Source organism: Lactuca virosa, chromosome 4, assembly GCF_052849685.1.
Source record: "Lactuca virosa cultivar CGN04683 chromosome 4, Lactuca_virosa_CGN04683_v6, whole genome shotgun sequence".
In the NCBI taxonomy this organism is placed as follows: Eukaryota; Viridiplantae; Streptophyta; class Magnoliopsida; order Asterales; family Asteraceae; genus Lactuca; species Lactuca virosa.
This window is the reverse complement of record NC_136429.1, coordinates 349,882,773-349,901,240: the sequence shown is the minus strand read 5'-3', so window position 1 is coordinate 349,901,240 and position 18,468 is coordinate 349,882,773. Positions and strand designations below refer to the sequence as shown.

Below are 18,468 nucleotides of genomic sequence, written 5' to 3'. Positions count from 1 at the left end.
TAGTGAATCCTACCCGAAGCCCACAACCAAACAAGGAACAGGAGTCAAGGTCATTAACAATAGTCCTAAGTACATTAAAGTATACTTATACACTAATATATGCATGCATATAGTTTTGAAAGTAAAAGAGTTTGCAAAGAGATTTAAAGTAGTTTGAAAAGGGTTTTGAAACGAAGTTTAATAATGTTTAAAAGTAGTTTGACAATTGTTGAAAATGGTTTGAACAAGATGTTTAACAGTGTTGGAAAGTTGTAAAATTCAAATGTTTGCAAGTTTTTATCTGTAACATGTAACACAATTCTATTGTGTTTAACTTGTATCCCCCCCCCCCCTAAAAAGCATTTAAAACAGTTAAAAGGTTGATTGCAGGGGTATGAACTCACCTGATTGTGAGTGATCTGAAATGAAAGATAGATATATGATGCTTGAGTTCACAATTGAAGTCCCGAAGCACAAATGGATCCTATTAAGCATATAATCACACATATGTGCATACAATTAGTGTCTACAACAACTAACAAGTATAGGAAACAACCTAGGGATGTGGTAAACACTCTTAATGAAGTGTTAAACCTACTTAATGAAGGCTGAAAGATGATCACAGCCACACAAGAGAGGTTCACGGCCTCTTGATGTGTTCACGGCCCAAGATCCTATGAAGGGTTCACGACCCTCATGAAGGGTTCACGGTCATGAACCCTTGAAGATCTTGAATATGGTGATGAAAATGATGTTTCTATGGATGTAAATCTAGGCACTAGTCGTGAATGAGGTGAATAACAAGTAAAATGGGTGAATCACTTACGTGTTTGAGGCCTTAGAAATGTTCACGGTCGAAGATAGCTGAGAGAGAGGAGGGTGATCACGGCCAAGAGATGAAGAAGTGAAGGGATAAATGATCAACACTTATATATATATATATATATATATATATATATATATATATATATATATATAAGGAGGTGGTTCACGGCCGTGAACCTAGTTTGCGGCCGTGAACACTTCTTGATGAGTTTTCTGGTTCTCATGCATCCCTCCTATCCCAAGTTAACACATCCTAACATCCAATCCTTGAGGGTACTAAGCTTAGAAACTCTCAAACAGACCCTTAACAAGGCTAAAAGGTAACAGAAACAAGTCTGACTTCTGATTGATTTGATTGACTTTACAAGATAGAAATTTTGGATTGTCACACGTGATTTTCAGAAAAAAAAAACTTGATGAATTTGACAAATGAATGAATGAATTGATCAGAAATTTCAAATCGATCACTTGACTAAACAATTCAATTGCAGAATCGAATCACAACGGAAGATCAAGAATGATTTTCTGAACCAAAAAGTGCGGAAACTTTTGAATCAAAATCACGACTCAAAAACTGATGATTCATAATGAAAATCAGATCATTGCAGTATGATTCCTGCTCTGATACCAATTGTAGAAGTGTTTAATCGAGTATAAGAAAGAAATCAGAATTCACAAAGTAATCAAAACACGAGATGTAAATAAGATCTGGTTTAGCTCATTTATACTTTCAATATACAATGAGAGTGTTTAGACAGAGTTACAGGCAAAAAGTTTTATCTATCTCAGAGTACATCTCCTATTTATAGGAAAACTGAAAGTATACAAAAAAATACTAAGGACTAGACAATCAGACTTCGAACCTATATTGCCTTAGTAAATAGATTACAAAACTTTCGAAACTATCACAACAAACTTCGACATATTACAATATTTTCGATACTAACAAGATCACTGGCCGTTCCCTGAAAAGCATGCAAAAACGAGGGTCAACTATAAAATAGCTGGTGAGTTCACAAGTTTATAAAGGTACATCATTTCAATAAGAAAACGTGAGAGGAGTGTTATTAAATAATTCCCGACAAATATGTTTTATGAAACACACTTCTTTATATTAAAAGCTCCAGAAACTAAAAATAACGCCTAAATTTTAATGTTAAAAAAGCTAATAGTATTATAAATACATGAGTTTTAATGTTACAAGTGCTTTGATATTTAAATAGAGGCTTCAAACAAAAGGCACAAGCAAACTTAGGGGCCTTTCGAACAAATATGTGAGAGTTGAGGGCCAAATAGTGTCATTCTAAATACCCTTATGTAACTTTCCATGGTAGATGTTCCTACTGCATTTCTGCTAGTAAAATTACAGCGCAGCAAGAAACTCATTGATCGATTATAATCGTCAGCTAATCATAAACCTTTTCTACAATTTCATCCCTTGTTTTCCATCGCATAAAGCTGACGTAGCACGCATCTCCTGTACCCAACAAGCCCGACCCACGGGGAGATAGCGTTCGAATCGATCAATGGATTTGTCTGAATTGTGGGCAATATTTGGTCCAGGCGTTGCCGGCGCCGTTTTTGGAGCCGGCTGGTGGTTTTGGGTCGACGCCGTCGTTTGCAGTTCTGTGCAAGTCTCGTTTCTCCACTACCTACCTGGTTCTCCCTCTTTCTCTCTAGGGTTAGGTTTTTGTTGATTGTTTTTTTTTTCGTATATATAAATTTAATTCGATTTGTTTTGGGGTTTTCATGTTGTACTTGTAGGAATATTTGCATCTTTGGCTGCGTTGATGTTTAATTGTGTTAGAAGAGAGGACATCGACTACTCTCCCTATGAAGAAGGTGAATGGAGGTATGAAATCTTTTGAGTTTAGTACAGTAATCTTTAATTTGGTTATCGTTCACATCTTAATCTTGTAGAATTTGTTGATTACTTCCCCCCTTTACTTATTATCAACAATTGCAAAGGAATGTTGATGGTTTGCTAATTTCTTACTCCCTCATCACCAAATTCAAATTAGCATTTTAAATTAATTGTGGCTTTTGAATTTTATGTTCTTTTCAAGTTTTTAAGCACCAATCCATGCACATACATACTTTGCTGTGCAAAAATTCAGTCACAGTCACAGATGATAAATAAACTCAAAGACATGATGTGGGTTGGAGTTAAATCATTAAGCACCAAGAGTTTGCAGAGAATAGAAAGTAAAAAAGAAAATGAATGTTCCGTTAGAAAATAGAATCGATATGACACGTTTGGTTTATTTTCTCAGATGATTAGCTGGCTTCTTTTATTTTCATAAGACAATCTTTTAGATTTTTGTTGCAAAATGAATTAAACTCTTGGAAACAATATTTTAGTAGTGATATTGGGGGATTTAGATATCAAAATATTCCAGATTTTCTAAATGTTTACATCTTTTAAGCAACACATTTATTGTGAGTGGGAGGGAATGGTAGTTTTACTAGGGGCACACCGCCCATTATGATATAAATTTAGGTTAGAGGTTTTCTTTTTTATGATTTTGGCAAATTATTGGTAGCAACAGCATTAGGGTAATGGCTTTGTGAAGTCATGTAATCGTCATTCCAAATAGAGTTGCAAATCGTTCTTGATTCGCCAAGACATCCTTGGATGTTCTTCTGAATATCACTACAGTTTCCTAAATTCTTGATGTTGTAGATCTCAACATTATGGATCAAACTTGCTCTGATATGTTTTTATTGAATTCGAAAATGTAACCCTAGCTTTCTAGAATTTAGTCTCTCCCAATTGAATTCTGTTAAATGATGCCCAACAACCAATACAAGACTCCTACATATACTCTAAGTCTCTACTAAACAGACATAACAAGTAAAATGACATAAAAACCCTTATCCCTTGTATTGCCTTTTTTGACCGGTGGACTTTACCACTCTATGCATATATGATCCTTATATGAAGTACACCAAATTATATCATGCTTGAGGGAGGAAATGGAAATAAAATTTAAATCTGTAAAAAGTTTTTTTAAGTGATTCTGTATGTGGTAGATGGTCTTTAGATCCTGTAGACTGTAGTGCATATCTGAGCAATTACAGTCAGTAGTTAGGAATTAGATATTGATAATCTATTGGGCTGTCGGCTGTCCTTTTGGAAATGGTGTAGGCTGTAAATCCGGTTTGCTTGCTATTTGTATTTTGTTTAATTTGGGGATCTTATTTTCAGGTTGAAGCTTTGGCTTTTCCTAGCATATGTTGTGTCATTTGTGTCCTTAGCAGCGTCAGTAGGGTTGTTGATACAAGACGCACTTGTGCCTGAAGGTCCTTCTGCTTGGACAGGAACTGCAGGTGTTTTGCAGTGTGTGCTTGTCTTAATTAGGTCAGTTATCTTCATCTTGCTTCTTTTTTTTTTTCACTTTTTAATCCTAAAGTTATCATTTATTCCGTTTTCTCAAAAAAATTCCATACAACTCTTTATGGGAAATAATAACAAACCACTTGTTCTTTTTTTTTTTTTTTTTTTTAAATTGTGTGCAGTGGGCTTGTTTATTGGACATCTCATTCGGAGTAAGAGGAGGAATGAGTGAAGGGAGACATTTGTGGTTTTGCGTGTTAAAATGCTCTTGCTCTTGTATATGTATGTGGCTCTGATGATGATCCAAGCAACAGATACATAGTAAAACACAGTGTTTAAAGTGAGTGATTGACCGAATTATTTTACACTTGTTTATATGACCTTCCTTACCTATTGGTTATCGTTTATCTTTGCTTCTCAGCTTCTTTTCAATGTGTTTGTGTTTGTGTTTGTGTTTGTGTTTGTGTTTGTTTGTGTATGTGATCATCTTTGGTATATGAAATAAAACCAACTTTAATAGTTAAAAGGAAAAAAGAAAAATGAAGCATGATGTTGTAATATAAAATGTTGTTTCTTGAAGGTTTATTACCATAAAATTCATAAGTTTTATACACTGATTCTAAATTAGCCTTAGATTTTTTGTTTCTAATTAGCCTTAATAATTGAGACGCCATTTCAAAATCAAATCCTTAGCCGGTTAAGAATATGTTAAACTCCTCATTCGGTCACCACTATTATACAATGCAATCCTTTCCAAAATATGCTCCCTACTCTCCTACATCATCTTTTAGCATAAACGTCTTGATCTTGGAAAGAAGAGGGTTTTTGAAAAGGGTTTCTAAAACCATTGTTGCTTGCAAAAGCTTCCATTTTGATGGAGAAATACAGTGAGCTAGGAAGGAAGGTAAGTGGATGATAATGAGGAATCGATGTGTCTGTGTGTTGTTATCTTCGTTCGTTCCTATTTCTCTCAATCAGTCAAATGAAGGTAAGTGGATGATAATGAGGAATCGATGTGTCTGTGTGTTGTTATCTTCGTTCGTTCCTATTTCTCCCAATCAGTCAAATGACGAAGCAAACAAAAATTCCTTAATCATTTTGTGTTTACAAAATGAGTCAATTCCCCAAAATTTGGTGTATTTTAAACAAAATAGTCCCCCCCCCCCCCCCCCCACTTGGAGATTTCTTAAAAAGATGAGTCTAATTCCCAAACTTTAGTTCCAATTAAACCATTTCAGTCCCTCCTTTGATTTATTTTAACCAAAGCAGTCATATTTTGGTTAGTTAAATTACCAAACAGCCCCAAATAGTTTAAATTCATTATGAAACAGTCCCGAAAGTATTTCAAAGTTCAAGAATTGTGGTTTTGCGGTTTCTCACGACAAGTTTCTCAAAATAAACCGATTCCAAACAAATTAAATTCACGTTTCGAGGTGAGTGATTACGACCCTTTTTTAATATTTCTAATTATTTTCGCGCGGGGGGTGGGGATACATGTGCCTATATTCTTTGTTTATGCAAACAAATTATCGTTTGATGCGAAAATACAATAAGTCTAGTTTATAAAAATGTTATTTGACAATGTAACATATTGTTACAAATAAAGTAGTATAAACTTTTCATATACATATTATAGTTATTTTATCGTGAAATAACTAGTCCACACAACAAATGTCACATGATACAAAATATATATGATTTTATGTGACATTGTATGTCATAAAAAGTATGTAATAAAACTTTGTAGTATTTCAAGGATTCAAGCTATTACTATGCATGTACATTTATATGTTTAAATACATAAAGTTTATACTTGTACATATGTTCATTACTTTGGAACGTACATGTTTATAAAAGCGAGTACATTACACTTTTACATACATACCAAGCATACTCGGCTTTATATATAAACTTTATACAATGAAATTAATTATGCCTAGTGACTTATCCACAATTAAGTTAGGGATGACAACTATTCACATACTTTATTTAAGGGCTTTTTAGTGAGACTACATTCATTAGCTAAGTCTAAACACTTAGCATACTCACACTATTATAACCATTAATCTTCGGAGCGAGATACATAGATCTATACGGGATTGACATCCCCACCTGCGGTTGCTAGCTACAACCTCGATCGATCAATCGAAGCGGGAGATAAGTGTCTATTATTGTTACTACAACGTCCAATTAAGCGTTATAGGGGGTATATTCAGTCATATAGTTCGGTTATAGGACTCACTATAAACATTAACTAGAATCTTTCTCTTCAAACCATGAGCTTGGTTTCTTTCAAAACTATTTTAAGTATGGATTTACTTATACAAAGATACATTTTGGTTTTCAAAGACTCTTTACAAACATAGTTTTAAGTATGGATTTACTTATACAAAGATATATTTTGTCTTTCAAAGACTTTTTACAAACACAATTTTAAGTATTGTTATGCCTACAAAGAAAATACTTTTTAGACATTTAAAAGTATTATTGTTGTTAGCAGAAAACCTATAACTCTCACCAACCTTGTGTTGATCCTCAAAACTACATGTATTCTTAGGAAATAACTAAACAAACATTCAAGACGAAATGGATTACAAGCGACCTAATTTACTAGCTGTTGTATTATATGCCTATCTATTAAGACAATTCATGTACTACTGTTACCTGTGATCCATGAACTAAGTCGCACAGCTTGACATATTGTATTATATATGACATGTTTTATGATCAAATGAAAAATGTGTTTACTACAGTTTTTTTTTGTAAAATATACAGTATGTGTCAATAAACATTAAATGATCACAATGTATATATGTTATATAATTAAAATATAGTAACAACACTAATACGCACATGTGTATAAAGTATTATTTGCATATTGAATTCTTTTCTAAAAATCTTACACAAATACCTATCTTGGTTAAACCATTTCAGTACAATTCCCAAACTTTAATTCCAATTAAACCATTTCAATCCCTCGCTTGATTTATTTTAACCAAAACAGTCCTATCTTGGTTAGTTAAATTACCAAACAGCCCCAAATAGTTTACGAAACGGTCCCAAAAGTATTTCAAAGTTCAAGAATTGTGATTTTGCAGTTTCTTACAACAACATGAAATTGTGAGATCACATAGTGGACATTAGAGTAAAGAGTATTTAATATTAGTATGGTAAAAGTTAAATCATAAGAGAAAGTAGATGGTTTTTTTATGTAACTAATGTAAGCCCAAGAAGTACTGTTGTGAGCCAGCCATTGCCAATAATCTTACTTACATTTCATAGGAGAAAGTAAATGCAACAGGATTCAATATTTAGATAGCAAAATGCTTATATGCTTGGCCATTAAATATAACAATAATCTTACTTACATTTCAAATTCAAACTAAACTACTACAACTACTATTCGTCGTCATCAAAAACAAAAAGAATTGATGTACAAACAAACTAAACAGCATTTTACTCTCTCTAAACAGCTGTGGCCGCTGCTACTATACTTCAACATCACCATCACTGGTAGGAAATAGGAACACAACAGAACTGAAGCAGAAGCAACGTTTGTTTCATCATTAACCCAACGCAACACTATTTAATTAATATTAATATTAATATTAATATTAATATTAATATTAATACTGCCTCCCTCCTTCATTCCCCTATTCTTGCTTGCATCACATCATCTCGTCTCATCTCATCCCATCTGTGTCTGTCATAAATATAAACATTAAACACAATGTAATATTATCTTGTTACCATACAAATACATCATACATACATACAATACAAAGTTATCAAGACTAACCACCAAAACTAAAATTGCATTTTTCCATCATCATTCACACACACAAGTGACAAGACCGAGTAAATTGCCCTTCTTACATATCCTACACTTTCCTATTACTAATAGAAAACTACCATTGACATAGAGTATTATTAACTATTAACTATTAAGCCACATTTTGTACATTCATTACCTTAGCTTAATATTGGTAGTATTACTGAAAACACAATAAACTAATACTAATTTATTTTCCAAAAACATGCCAGATTGCCTACTATTATTTTATTTTGTATAAATGCCATCATTCAAAATAAAGTGACTTCACCTTTGTACATAAACACACACCAAATTCTGACCAAGTAAACCAACCCCTCTCTTCTTTTTACTAGACACATACACCATCCTATCCCATTCTCCCAACAAACAGGCTTGTAATAATTGAAAAAAATTATATTCTTTTCTTTCCTTTTCATACTACAAACAATTCAGTCTAGCACAATCTGGTGGGTGGGTAGACACTAGACAAAGTCCAACAAGTAGTCATTAAGGTTGGTTTTGGAGCATGGGCTGTTTTTGGTTATGAGGAATTGAGGATGTTAAAAAAAAAAAAAAATGCTACTTTTGTCCCAAACAATAAATAGAGAAACCCTGTTGTGTTGAAAAGGTTGTAATAATAAGACATAAATACCTTGATTCTGGTTTAATTGAGGATCTTGTAGTTGTAGTTGTAGGAAGGAAGTGGCCTTGTAACAAATGGATGGTTTAAGAGCTGAGCAGCAGTTGGACGATCTCTTGGATTGACATGAAGGCATTGGAATATGAAATCCCTTGCCTCTCCTGTAACACCATCTGGAACCGGTGGAGGCTTACCGCTTCCAATTCTATATAATGCAGCCATCTGTTCATGTTCATGTTCATGTTCATCACAACAATATTACCTTCTTTTTTTTCTTTTTTAAAAATATATTATATCTACACAGTTCAAAGCATTAATTAAGTAAATAACCTTCTTTAAAACAGAACCAATCCAGAAGCTATATCCTTTCAGTTTCAGTTTCAGATTGTGATACTGACCAATTTCTCCGTTAAATAAAAAATTACAAGTATTGTTCTAAATAAATAAAAGCGTCAGCCAAAATAGAACAAAAGCATAGACGAGTTGAAAAAGAAGTATTTGAGAAAATGTATTAAAATTTCAACAACACGAACACGGTACCGGAACCAATACTACTACTACTACTAGGAGGCACAGTTAAGCTAAAACAAGTACTCTAGAATCCATAACAAACTTATAAAATATAATAGCCTAGCAGTAAGTACCAAGTAGTGTAGTTTTATTGTTTTACTGAGGCTTGGCAAGGGTAAAAGTAACATCGGAATAGGTAGTAGGACTGACTCATGGAAATAAACAACAGACATTATTAAAGAATAATAATAATAATAATAGAGAAGAAAAAATACATACACATTCCATTGGGGAATATGGAATCTGACGTGTCAACATCTCCAAGACAGTGCAACCAAGGCTCCATATGTCTGCTGCAAGTCCATACCCCTTCTTTTTTTGATTTACAACCTGCAAACAATCCAAATCCATCCTTGCCTTACTAAATCAAAATTTATTATGATCAAATTTCATAACCTAGAAAAGAAACTAGTCTTGTGTCGTGTTATACATACAGGAAGGCATCCACATGAAGAAAATTCAAATTCAAGCCATGTGAATGTAACCCACAGCCTTAGCAATTGGTTTTGTCTTGAGTTTAAACCCTAAGGCTGCATTTAATTTATTACAGACTGAACAACTTTTCAGGGGTCTTTCTCTTTCAAATAAACCATACACATACCTGCCCCACCTTTTTCATATGCTTATTTATTATCAGTTGGTTGTTTTTGGTGCTTAAACTCTTAGTATGTATGTATATATATATATATATATATATATATATATATATAGCAAGTATACTTCAACAGCATAATGTCAAAGATATTGAAATCTGTTGTTTTGGGGCTTAATTTCATACATACTAATACTATACTTCAATAAAATAAGTTATTTATTTTAAGTATAAGTATGACTATTTCTATTGCATGGAAATAATGCTACCGTACTGTTGGGGTTGCATTACAAGTTTTATGGCAAAGATGCATGGAAATAGATTGATTATTCATTCTATTGATATTGATTGGCTTATATTATAATGCACTTTTAAATAAAAGAAGGTTGTGGTTGTCATTTCATTTCTTGCATTTTACCCGAATAATGCTCCATAGATCTATCTGTTCACAAAATAGAGGATCTCATTCTCATCTAACTAGAATAGCAGAAAACAAACAATACAAAGCTTAAAGCTTTATAATATATCATATTGCAAATTTGCAATAGGCAATAGCATATATGAATATTGGTTGTGGAAAATAAAAGTGAGACAAACCTCAGGTGCCATCCAGAATGCAGTTCCCTTGCAAGACTTGACATCATTGAACTTAGTGGCCTGTACAATAAAGGAAAGGTTTAAGAAATACACTACCAATACCAACTAATTAAGAAGATCATAGCAACCCAACCTTAGCCAGCCCAAAATCTGCAAGTTTCACTGACCCATTAGCATCAACCAATATGTTTGCACACTTCACATCCCTGAAAAACAAGCACGTAATAACATGCTACAACTTCAAAAATCCTTTGCCATCTATAATATTTGTAAATGAAGAGAAACTTCACCCTATAAAATCTATGATCACCACTGTATATATGATTTAAGGTTTCTTCAGTTGACTTTGTTACCTTGCATGGGATGGGATTCATTTAATTTTGTTTTCATAGTCTAGCATTGTATATATATATATATATATATATATATATATATATATATATATATATATATATTGCTGTCTTACCTCACAAGAAATGCACACAAGTTTCCTAGATTCGATTACAACTATCAATACTACCATGTATTCTTTTTAAGAAAGAACAAGAGAGAGAGAGAATGTGCCTTTAGACTTTAGTCACATGTTTTTACAGGTAGATGTGGGAAGTTTGGTGGTAACTTCAATGGTTAGCTTAGAGATACAATAATGTGTGTGTGTGTTACACATTACAGAGGAAGGATATGTATCATATGAATGTATGTATGTCTCTATTTGATTGCACAACATTCATAATTTCATATATTGAACAATGATTTTTCTCATAAATAGCAACTACAAATTTTTCATATGATACATATCCTTATTTTCTTTCCATCATGTACTAATTGAAGTCTCTGGCACAAACACTCGGTTGAGTTAGTTACAAATCATAGGGATAAAAAAAGAAAAAAAAAATCTTATCACAACATTGTTGTCCCTTTGAAAAATGCATGAAATTGTAGCAATGAGTAAGCTGGCTAGTTTTTAAAGCACATTGGAGAATGATGTAAGAATAGCTGGTGGTTTAATTTGGCAGATAGAGGCAAAAGATAGATTTCTATGGGTAAAAAAATAGCATATGGAAATAAATACCTGTGTAGGACACTGCGATCATGCAGATACTTAAGACCATGTAAGATCTGGCGTGTGTAGGAGGAAACTTGAGAATCCTGAAGATGGTATCTCTGATACAGACTTAAAAGGGAACCTTTTGTTACAAGCTCAAGAAATATATACAGCTTCGCCTCGTCCTGCAACCCACCCCAACCCAACCAATGATGGAGATAAATTTATATTCCACAAGTACAACTACAACTACAACTACAACTACAAGAAATGCAGTACCTTATCTGTCCCATAGTATCGAACTATGTTCTCATGTTCAAACTGACTTAAAAGAGCAATTTCCTGGAGTGGAAGGAAGTAGTATAGTTCTCAAGCAGGCAGCAGTTACATATCATAATCATAATCATAATAATGGTAATATAGGACAAGACCAACCTGTTCAAGTTGGAGTACACTCTGCCTTCCTTGTTCACCTTGATCAAGCAAAGAGACTTCCTTCACAGCAATAAAACATCCACCGCTGCAACAAACAAACAAACAATTTAAAGAGACAAAATCTGCTTGGCAACTCCAGTTACTGACTGACTGACTACTATACAAAATTACAAATACGCACTGCTCTCTATTATTTATTTATTAAAGAATCAAGCACTTACTCGCAAATGCCTTCATAGACTGATCCAAATGAGCCACGCCCCAGAAGCTCACCCCTCTGCCAGTGAGTAATAGTTATGTGTCTGAATCTTCCATTGGTAGATATGTTAGATCCGTATCCATTTGGTGATATACTGGATGTAGGCTCTGTGGTAGTACTTGATGAATCATCCTCATTGGAAGTTGTAAAAGAACACGATGCCGAAAGTCTCATCCTAACATTCTCCACGTCACCTATTTCTTCCTCGGACAGCCTAAACCCTTGTTGTTGATTCACATGATCAGAAGAAGAACCGGCTTCAATGGAAATGGAGGCGAAACTTCTTACGACATCCCACTCGGATCCAGCATCGTGATGATGTATTAAGGATTTCGGAATAGAACAAGACGGGGGAGAAAGAACTGGAGGCCGGACACCTTTAATTCCGTTACCAACTCTAACCCTAATAATATCGGATTTACGTTCCTTTCCAATAATTTCGGCTGGTTGCTCTTCTTCAATCGCAGTCGCACCATGATCAGTATCGAGATTTAAACGAGAGGTGGGAAGAAGATCGGAAGTAGACCGAATCTTTCTAGCTTCCCAGGATGACACGGGAATCCCAAAATCTTCGGGACTTTCAAACCCTAAACTACGACAAATTATTTCAACTTGCCCAGCATCACTTCCATCAATCCGAAAGCTCGTCCTATCAATTAACGAGGGTAGTATGTCAAGTGAGCGAGTACCTCGAACAGCTGATGACCGCACTGAAGCCTCCTCTGTGGATGTCCTGGAAAACTCGTACTCGATGTTCTTCCTTGCATTCATACGCTCGAGCTTTGGCTTCTTTGGCGTCTTCTTCTTTCTCCGTCTATCGCCATTAATAACGAGAAACTGGGGCAAGTGATGCATTGAGAGATAGAAGAGATCTCTTTAACCCATCAAACTTCAAATCGTTCAGCCAATTGAGATATGGTCGGATCAGCTTTTGCTCCGTAGAACCTTGACTTCTTGCTCGGGAAAATGGCGATCTCCAAAAGGGTTGACTGCCCGCGTCCCGGAGGGAAAAAGAAAGAGAGGGGTAAACGCCGTCTAGAGTCAAAGAAAGAGAAGGTCGCGGTGGTTGTTTACTTTTGTGTGGTGGTGGGCTTCAAGATATGAATATCGCCCACGCACACACCACCACTTTTTACAGTGAAGTTTCCGCAAAAGTTCCCCCCTCTTTTCTCGTTAAAAGTTTTGTAAGCTTAAAATATGAATGTTGAATCTTTTTAAGTTTCGGAATAAATAAATTATATATATACTAGCCGTTTACCCTCGCCAAGCGACGGATGTGAATAATTTTTTTCAAAAATTAGTTTTTTAAAGGCGATTTTTTTTACGCAAATAGTTTACTGTAATTTAAACAATTGTCAATAAGAGTCATGCTAGCAAATACAAAATCTGAAACAAAGTTAAAAGAAACTGTGTCATATGTGTAAGTAGAAAAAGATTTCAGTTTCATTGAACTGTTGAATAACAACAATATGATAGGTGAAGAGTTCTTAAATGAAAAAATTGAAACCCTAATTCTTTGGGTTTTTCTTTGTGATTCCATTTCAACCTCAGAATTTAACTCGTGTACGAGGTGTTTAATCCTCATGTGTCTCACAACTTTTTGTCAATTCTCAAAACCTTTAGTTGCTGTGGAAAAAATGATAAGGGGAGGTGTTGAATAGTTTCTTTTCGATAATTAGTTTCCGAGTGGTGATTAATTCAATTCGGTAAATTGTTTCCTCTCAGCTATCAAATCAAACCATAAAGTCATTACGTATTAACCAAGTTAAAACATTGATAGTTCTTTTGTTCGTACGAATCTCAAACGTTGATAAATTCATTTATGTTTTCTTATGACCTACTTTTTTATTTAAAAATATAAATATATTCTTATTTTGAGTTATAATTAATATACACATTCAATAAAACCAGATATAATTTTCCTTTTAGTAAATTTGACATGTAATCATGATACATTTTTAACATATAAAATATGTCAATTACGTTATTATATGAAAACATGTTATATATTATTTGTCTTTTGTAAAGTTTTATGTATATTTTAAACCTTGTCTTCATCTTTATTAAACAATTTGATATTTATCTTTAATATTTAAAACAATTCAATTTTTATTTTTAGAATGCCATCAAAATACACATTACATACATTAGAACATTATTTTTAACGATGGTATATTGCTCATTTTTATTAGGAACTCAAACGATTAATTATATTAACCATAATGCCAAAAGGATTCGAGACAAACATAATTGAATTTTTGGGAGTTGGTTATAGTAAAAAAAGTTTGTTATCTTTATCCGAGAATTTTGAAGTTTTTTATTTTAATTACAACACATTACTTAATTATATATTTACTTTATTTCATAGAAATAATATTTGCCAAGTTTTCTTACGATACCAAATAATAATATACATTTAGATTAAACCAGTATGGTATATCTGTGACTTGTGATGCCAAATATACATTCATATTTTCCTTGTGATGTAAATTATAATTGTCCATGGAAACGCCATACCCACAAAATATATCTTATTAAGTTCTTTTATAGTATAAAGACACATGTATATCTAAATCAGTATGTCTACCTTGTGCACCATCAAAACGTCTGGTGTATCATCATCATCCTTGAATCCAATCATTTGACAGTTGTTCCCCTAGAAAAACAATATAAAAGGGATTATAAACAATAATAAGGCTAAATTTTATAAAACTTTACTTTAGGGAAAGTACATAGGTTTAACTCCCAAAGCCACATACACAAGTGGTGTCAAATGGATGACTAATGTGCTAAACCAACTGAAACCAACAAAACAGAAGTATGTTATTCATAATCGTTTACCAAACCAATATGCTAAATCAAATTCGAAAATCAGAACATAACACATTTATAACATACTTTTTATTTCAAGACTTAAAGTAGAGTTGATAAAATCATCTCCATTGCACCATATCGACTTAGTACTTAGATCACAAACACAAAATGTACACTTCTAAGCATTTCATCCACATATATTTTGATTTAGAACAGATAATATACACTTCTAAGCACTGAAATACTGATCAATATATTTTGACAAATTTTATACATATACTAATTCAAGGGTTTAAAATCATACCTTTGAGACGTTTATGTGTGTGTTTTTTATGTGAACAGTGAGGCAACTGGTAGGCATAAGGTTTCTAGAGGTGGTGGTGATAGCCCGTAAATTTGAAGTTGAAATGAAAACAACCTTAATCCAAATTTTGAATAAACTTAAACCAATTATAAGTTAATTATTCTTGAAGTCAAATAAGAGATGAAAACATGAAAAATAATTTACCAAATAACCACAAAAATCTGTTTGGATGCAAATGGAAGCTCATTCGTACATGACAACCTTGAGATTGTTGGGTTGAGACCTTACAGCATCAACAACAATAACCTAGAAGGGATCAACCATTCCATACACACATCACACAAACATCACACATAGCCACGAGATTATTGAACAAAACTATTTTTGTTTTAAAAGAAATAGAAACATGAACATCACAAACACAACACATAAATATGTATATATATTAACCAAAAACAGAGGTAAAATGGAAGTATACCTAAAATTCCATGAACAAAATGAAATTTTTTTGCAAATAGATGAAACAAAGGAGTTAATTAATGGATTTTGTGTGAACCATCAATAAAGGTATGTATTCCATGAAATTCTTTTGTACAGTTCAATGTATGTTTTATAACTGTGATACGAGAAATGACGTTGCATCGCCCGGTGTTTCCGCCGCCGACTGGGGTGTGACAGATACCAATCTGTCACACCCCCAAACCGAGAAGGCGGAAACATTCGGGGGTGAAGGACGTCATGTACAGTATCATAACAATGCACAATAGTAAAACAAGCAACAAGATCCGTTGCATTAATAGAATAGTTTATACATGTGTGTTCTTTGAATAGTTGTATGACACCAAAAATATATATCAAATTAAAAGACGAGTCTTGAACATGCTCCGTCTTCTGAAAACCTGTGCAGGCGTACCTGTCTACTGGTTCCCTGAGAATACAAGTTATTTTGAAAGAGAGTATCAACATTTAAGTTGGTAAGTTCATAAGTATTTAGTGTCAAATGTTTGTATTAGTTTTATTGAAAATGTTAGTATACTTCCCAGAAAATCCCATATTTTCTACTTGAAATGAAAAGTTGTCTTCTACCCAAGACCCGACTGTTTGTATGTTTGTTCTCTTGTAATAGTGTAAAATGTATGTTTGTACTTGAAATAGTATAAAATGTATGTTTGTACTTGAAATAGTATAAAATGTATGTTTTCCATATTAGTAACTATCTTTACTAGAAAAATAGTATGCAATTCTCATGTGAGAATATCACTGTATGTATGTAATGGAAAATGAAGATTTACAGTTGTATTGATTTAAAATACACAACTGATGAATTTACTGCCTTGTAATCGTTTTGGTTAATTAAGGTTTTAATGTGATTAAAGTTATAACCATACTCGATTGACTAGCATAAAACACGACGTTCTTCAGGAGACTCTGGTTACAAAACATGACTTCGCAAGAATGTTGCCAAGTACATGAAATAGTATTTCACATTCTAGTATCTTGTTCATATATAGTATGTATATGTGTCTTGTTCTTGTATAGCATGCATAGTGTACCTTGTAATAGTATGAATGTAATGATTTATGTAATGTTTCTTCAATATATGAAATAGTATGAATTCATCCACTAAACTACACCTATTGTAGTTTACTAGCATGTTTGTTGATTTGTAAAATGATTTGGAGATAAGACTCATTTGCTCAATAATTACAAATGAGTTGAGCAGATGCTTAAAAAGGGTTTTTAATACCCATAGATCTATACACAAACTCATGCTCTCCCTCCAGGAGACTCTGGTTACAAAACATTACTAGTATTCCTACCCTAAGCCCACAACCAAACAAGGAACATGAGTTACGGTATTTAGCATTAGTCCTAAGTTACTTTAAAACATGATTATACACGAATATGCAAACGAATATGATTTTTTTATATAAAGGGAAATCTAAAATGGTTTTAAAAAGAGTTTGAAAATGGTTTTAACAGTATCTGGAAGCAATATAATTCTTTTGTCTATTTGTTTTCACATGTAAATGATAACACATTTTAATTGTGTTTTACTTGTATCCTCCCCCCCTAAAAACATTTAAAAAGTAAATTGTATGGGTATTAACTCACATTATGATGAGTGATTCGTTTGAATGTTCGATATAGGATGTTATTTCCACGAGTGAAGTCCCGTAGCAAAACCGTGTCCTAATTAGCATTTTAGGTAATATATATGTATACAATTAGTGTATGCAATCATAAAAATGATAAGGAATTGGACTAATTTGTAAGTTTAACTTACAATTACGAGTGTTAGAAGCAAAATGGAAGGCTGCTATGAGTTTATGGCTAGCCCCAAGAGTTCACGGCCCAAGATGATCTTGGTGTATTTGGTGAAACCAAGGAGATTCAAGGGTTTACGGCCAACCCTTATGAGTTTACAGCCCAAGTTTATGAAGGTGGGAAGGAGATTGGAAGGAAATCGGTTGATGAAATGAAGAACACTTGGTGTTCTTGGCAAGATCCTATGAAGATTCAAAGAAATTGGATGATAGTTGAGAGAGAAATGAGGGTGCTTTCGGTTGGGAAAAGATGAAGTGAGGTATGATTTCGGTTAGCCTTATATAAATACACCTTAGTTTTCGGCTGTCACAACTAGCATTTTTGCTAGGAAATTCTATTCTCATATAATCATTCAACTAGTATAATAACTGGTACTCTAAGCATACATCTCATATGTTCAACTATGAGTTGAAAATCCTAGACATCCCGGTTCAAGTTCGCTATGGACTAGGATTCTCTTATTGGGCCTAATGGACCAATAAACCTTCAACTTGAACTACTTTGGGCCTAGAAACTCTAATTGGGTTCTAATTGGACCCACATTAACAAATCTATAACATTTTGGGCTATTTGGGCCTAAAATAATTCATTTATCTCTAATAGGCCTTATTGGGCCATAAATGATCCCAATTGCCCTAATGGGCCGTAAAGCCTTTTAATTGGGCTTCATAGATTCGAACAAGTCAAGAGAAGGCCCAAATTTCTTCAATCCCTTCTTCATAGCCCAATTATTGGCCCACACAAAAAATAATAATAATAATAAGAGGATTAAACTTGCATGTGCCACCTCAATATTGCATGGTGGTCATCCATGCACAATAACCACCATGTAACAATACAAGTTCATATATCTAGACAAAGTCCTAATCTCTTCTCTCCCCTCTTCAAAACTCACGGCCATAAGGCCTCCTCACCATTTTTTCACTTTC

General features: G+C 33.5%; 2 protein-coding genes across 2 annotated transcripts; one reads left to right on the top strand and one right to left on the bottom strand.

Annotated features, from left to right (window-relative positions):
• The first annotated feature begins 2,039 nt into the window (after positions 1-2,039).
• Positions 2,040-4,573, top strand: LOC145108633 (transmembrane 50A-like protein). The gene is made up of 4 exons (XM_079045687.1): positions 2,040-2,463; positions 2,569-2,656; positions 4,013-4,165; positions 4,324-4,573. Exons 1-4 carry the CDS (start codon positions 2,331-2,333, stop codon positions 4,355-4,357), a joined length of 408 nt encoding a protein of 135 aa, XP_078901813.1. The 5' UTR covers positions 2,040-2,330; the 3' UTR covers positions 4,358-4,573.
• A 3,136-nt stretch (positions 4,574-7,709) lies between these two features.
• Positions 7,710-13,154, bottom strand: LOC145108632 (mitogen-activated protein kinase kinase kinase 1-like). The gene is made up of 9 exons (XM_079045686.1): positions 12,056-13,154; positions 11,835-11,919; positions 11,679-11,741; positions 11,427-11,584; positions 10,488-10,560; positions 10,355-10,414; positions 9,385-9,495; positions 8,608-8,817; positions 7,710-7,844 (listed from the first exon to the last, which is right to left on the bottom strand). Exons 1-8 carry the CDS (start codon positions 12,946-12,948, stop codon positions 8,620-8,622), a joined length of 1,641 nt encoding a protein of 546 aa, XP_078901812.1. The 5' UTR covers positions 12,949-13,154; the 3' UTR covers positions 7,710-7,844; positions 8,608-8,619.
• Between the last annotated feature and the right edge of the window lie 5,314 nt (positions 13,155-18,468).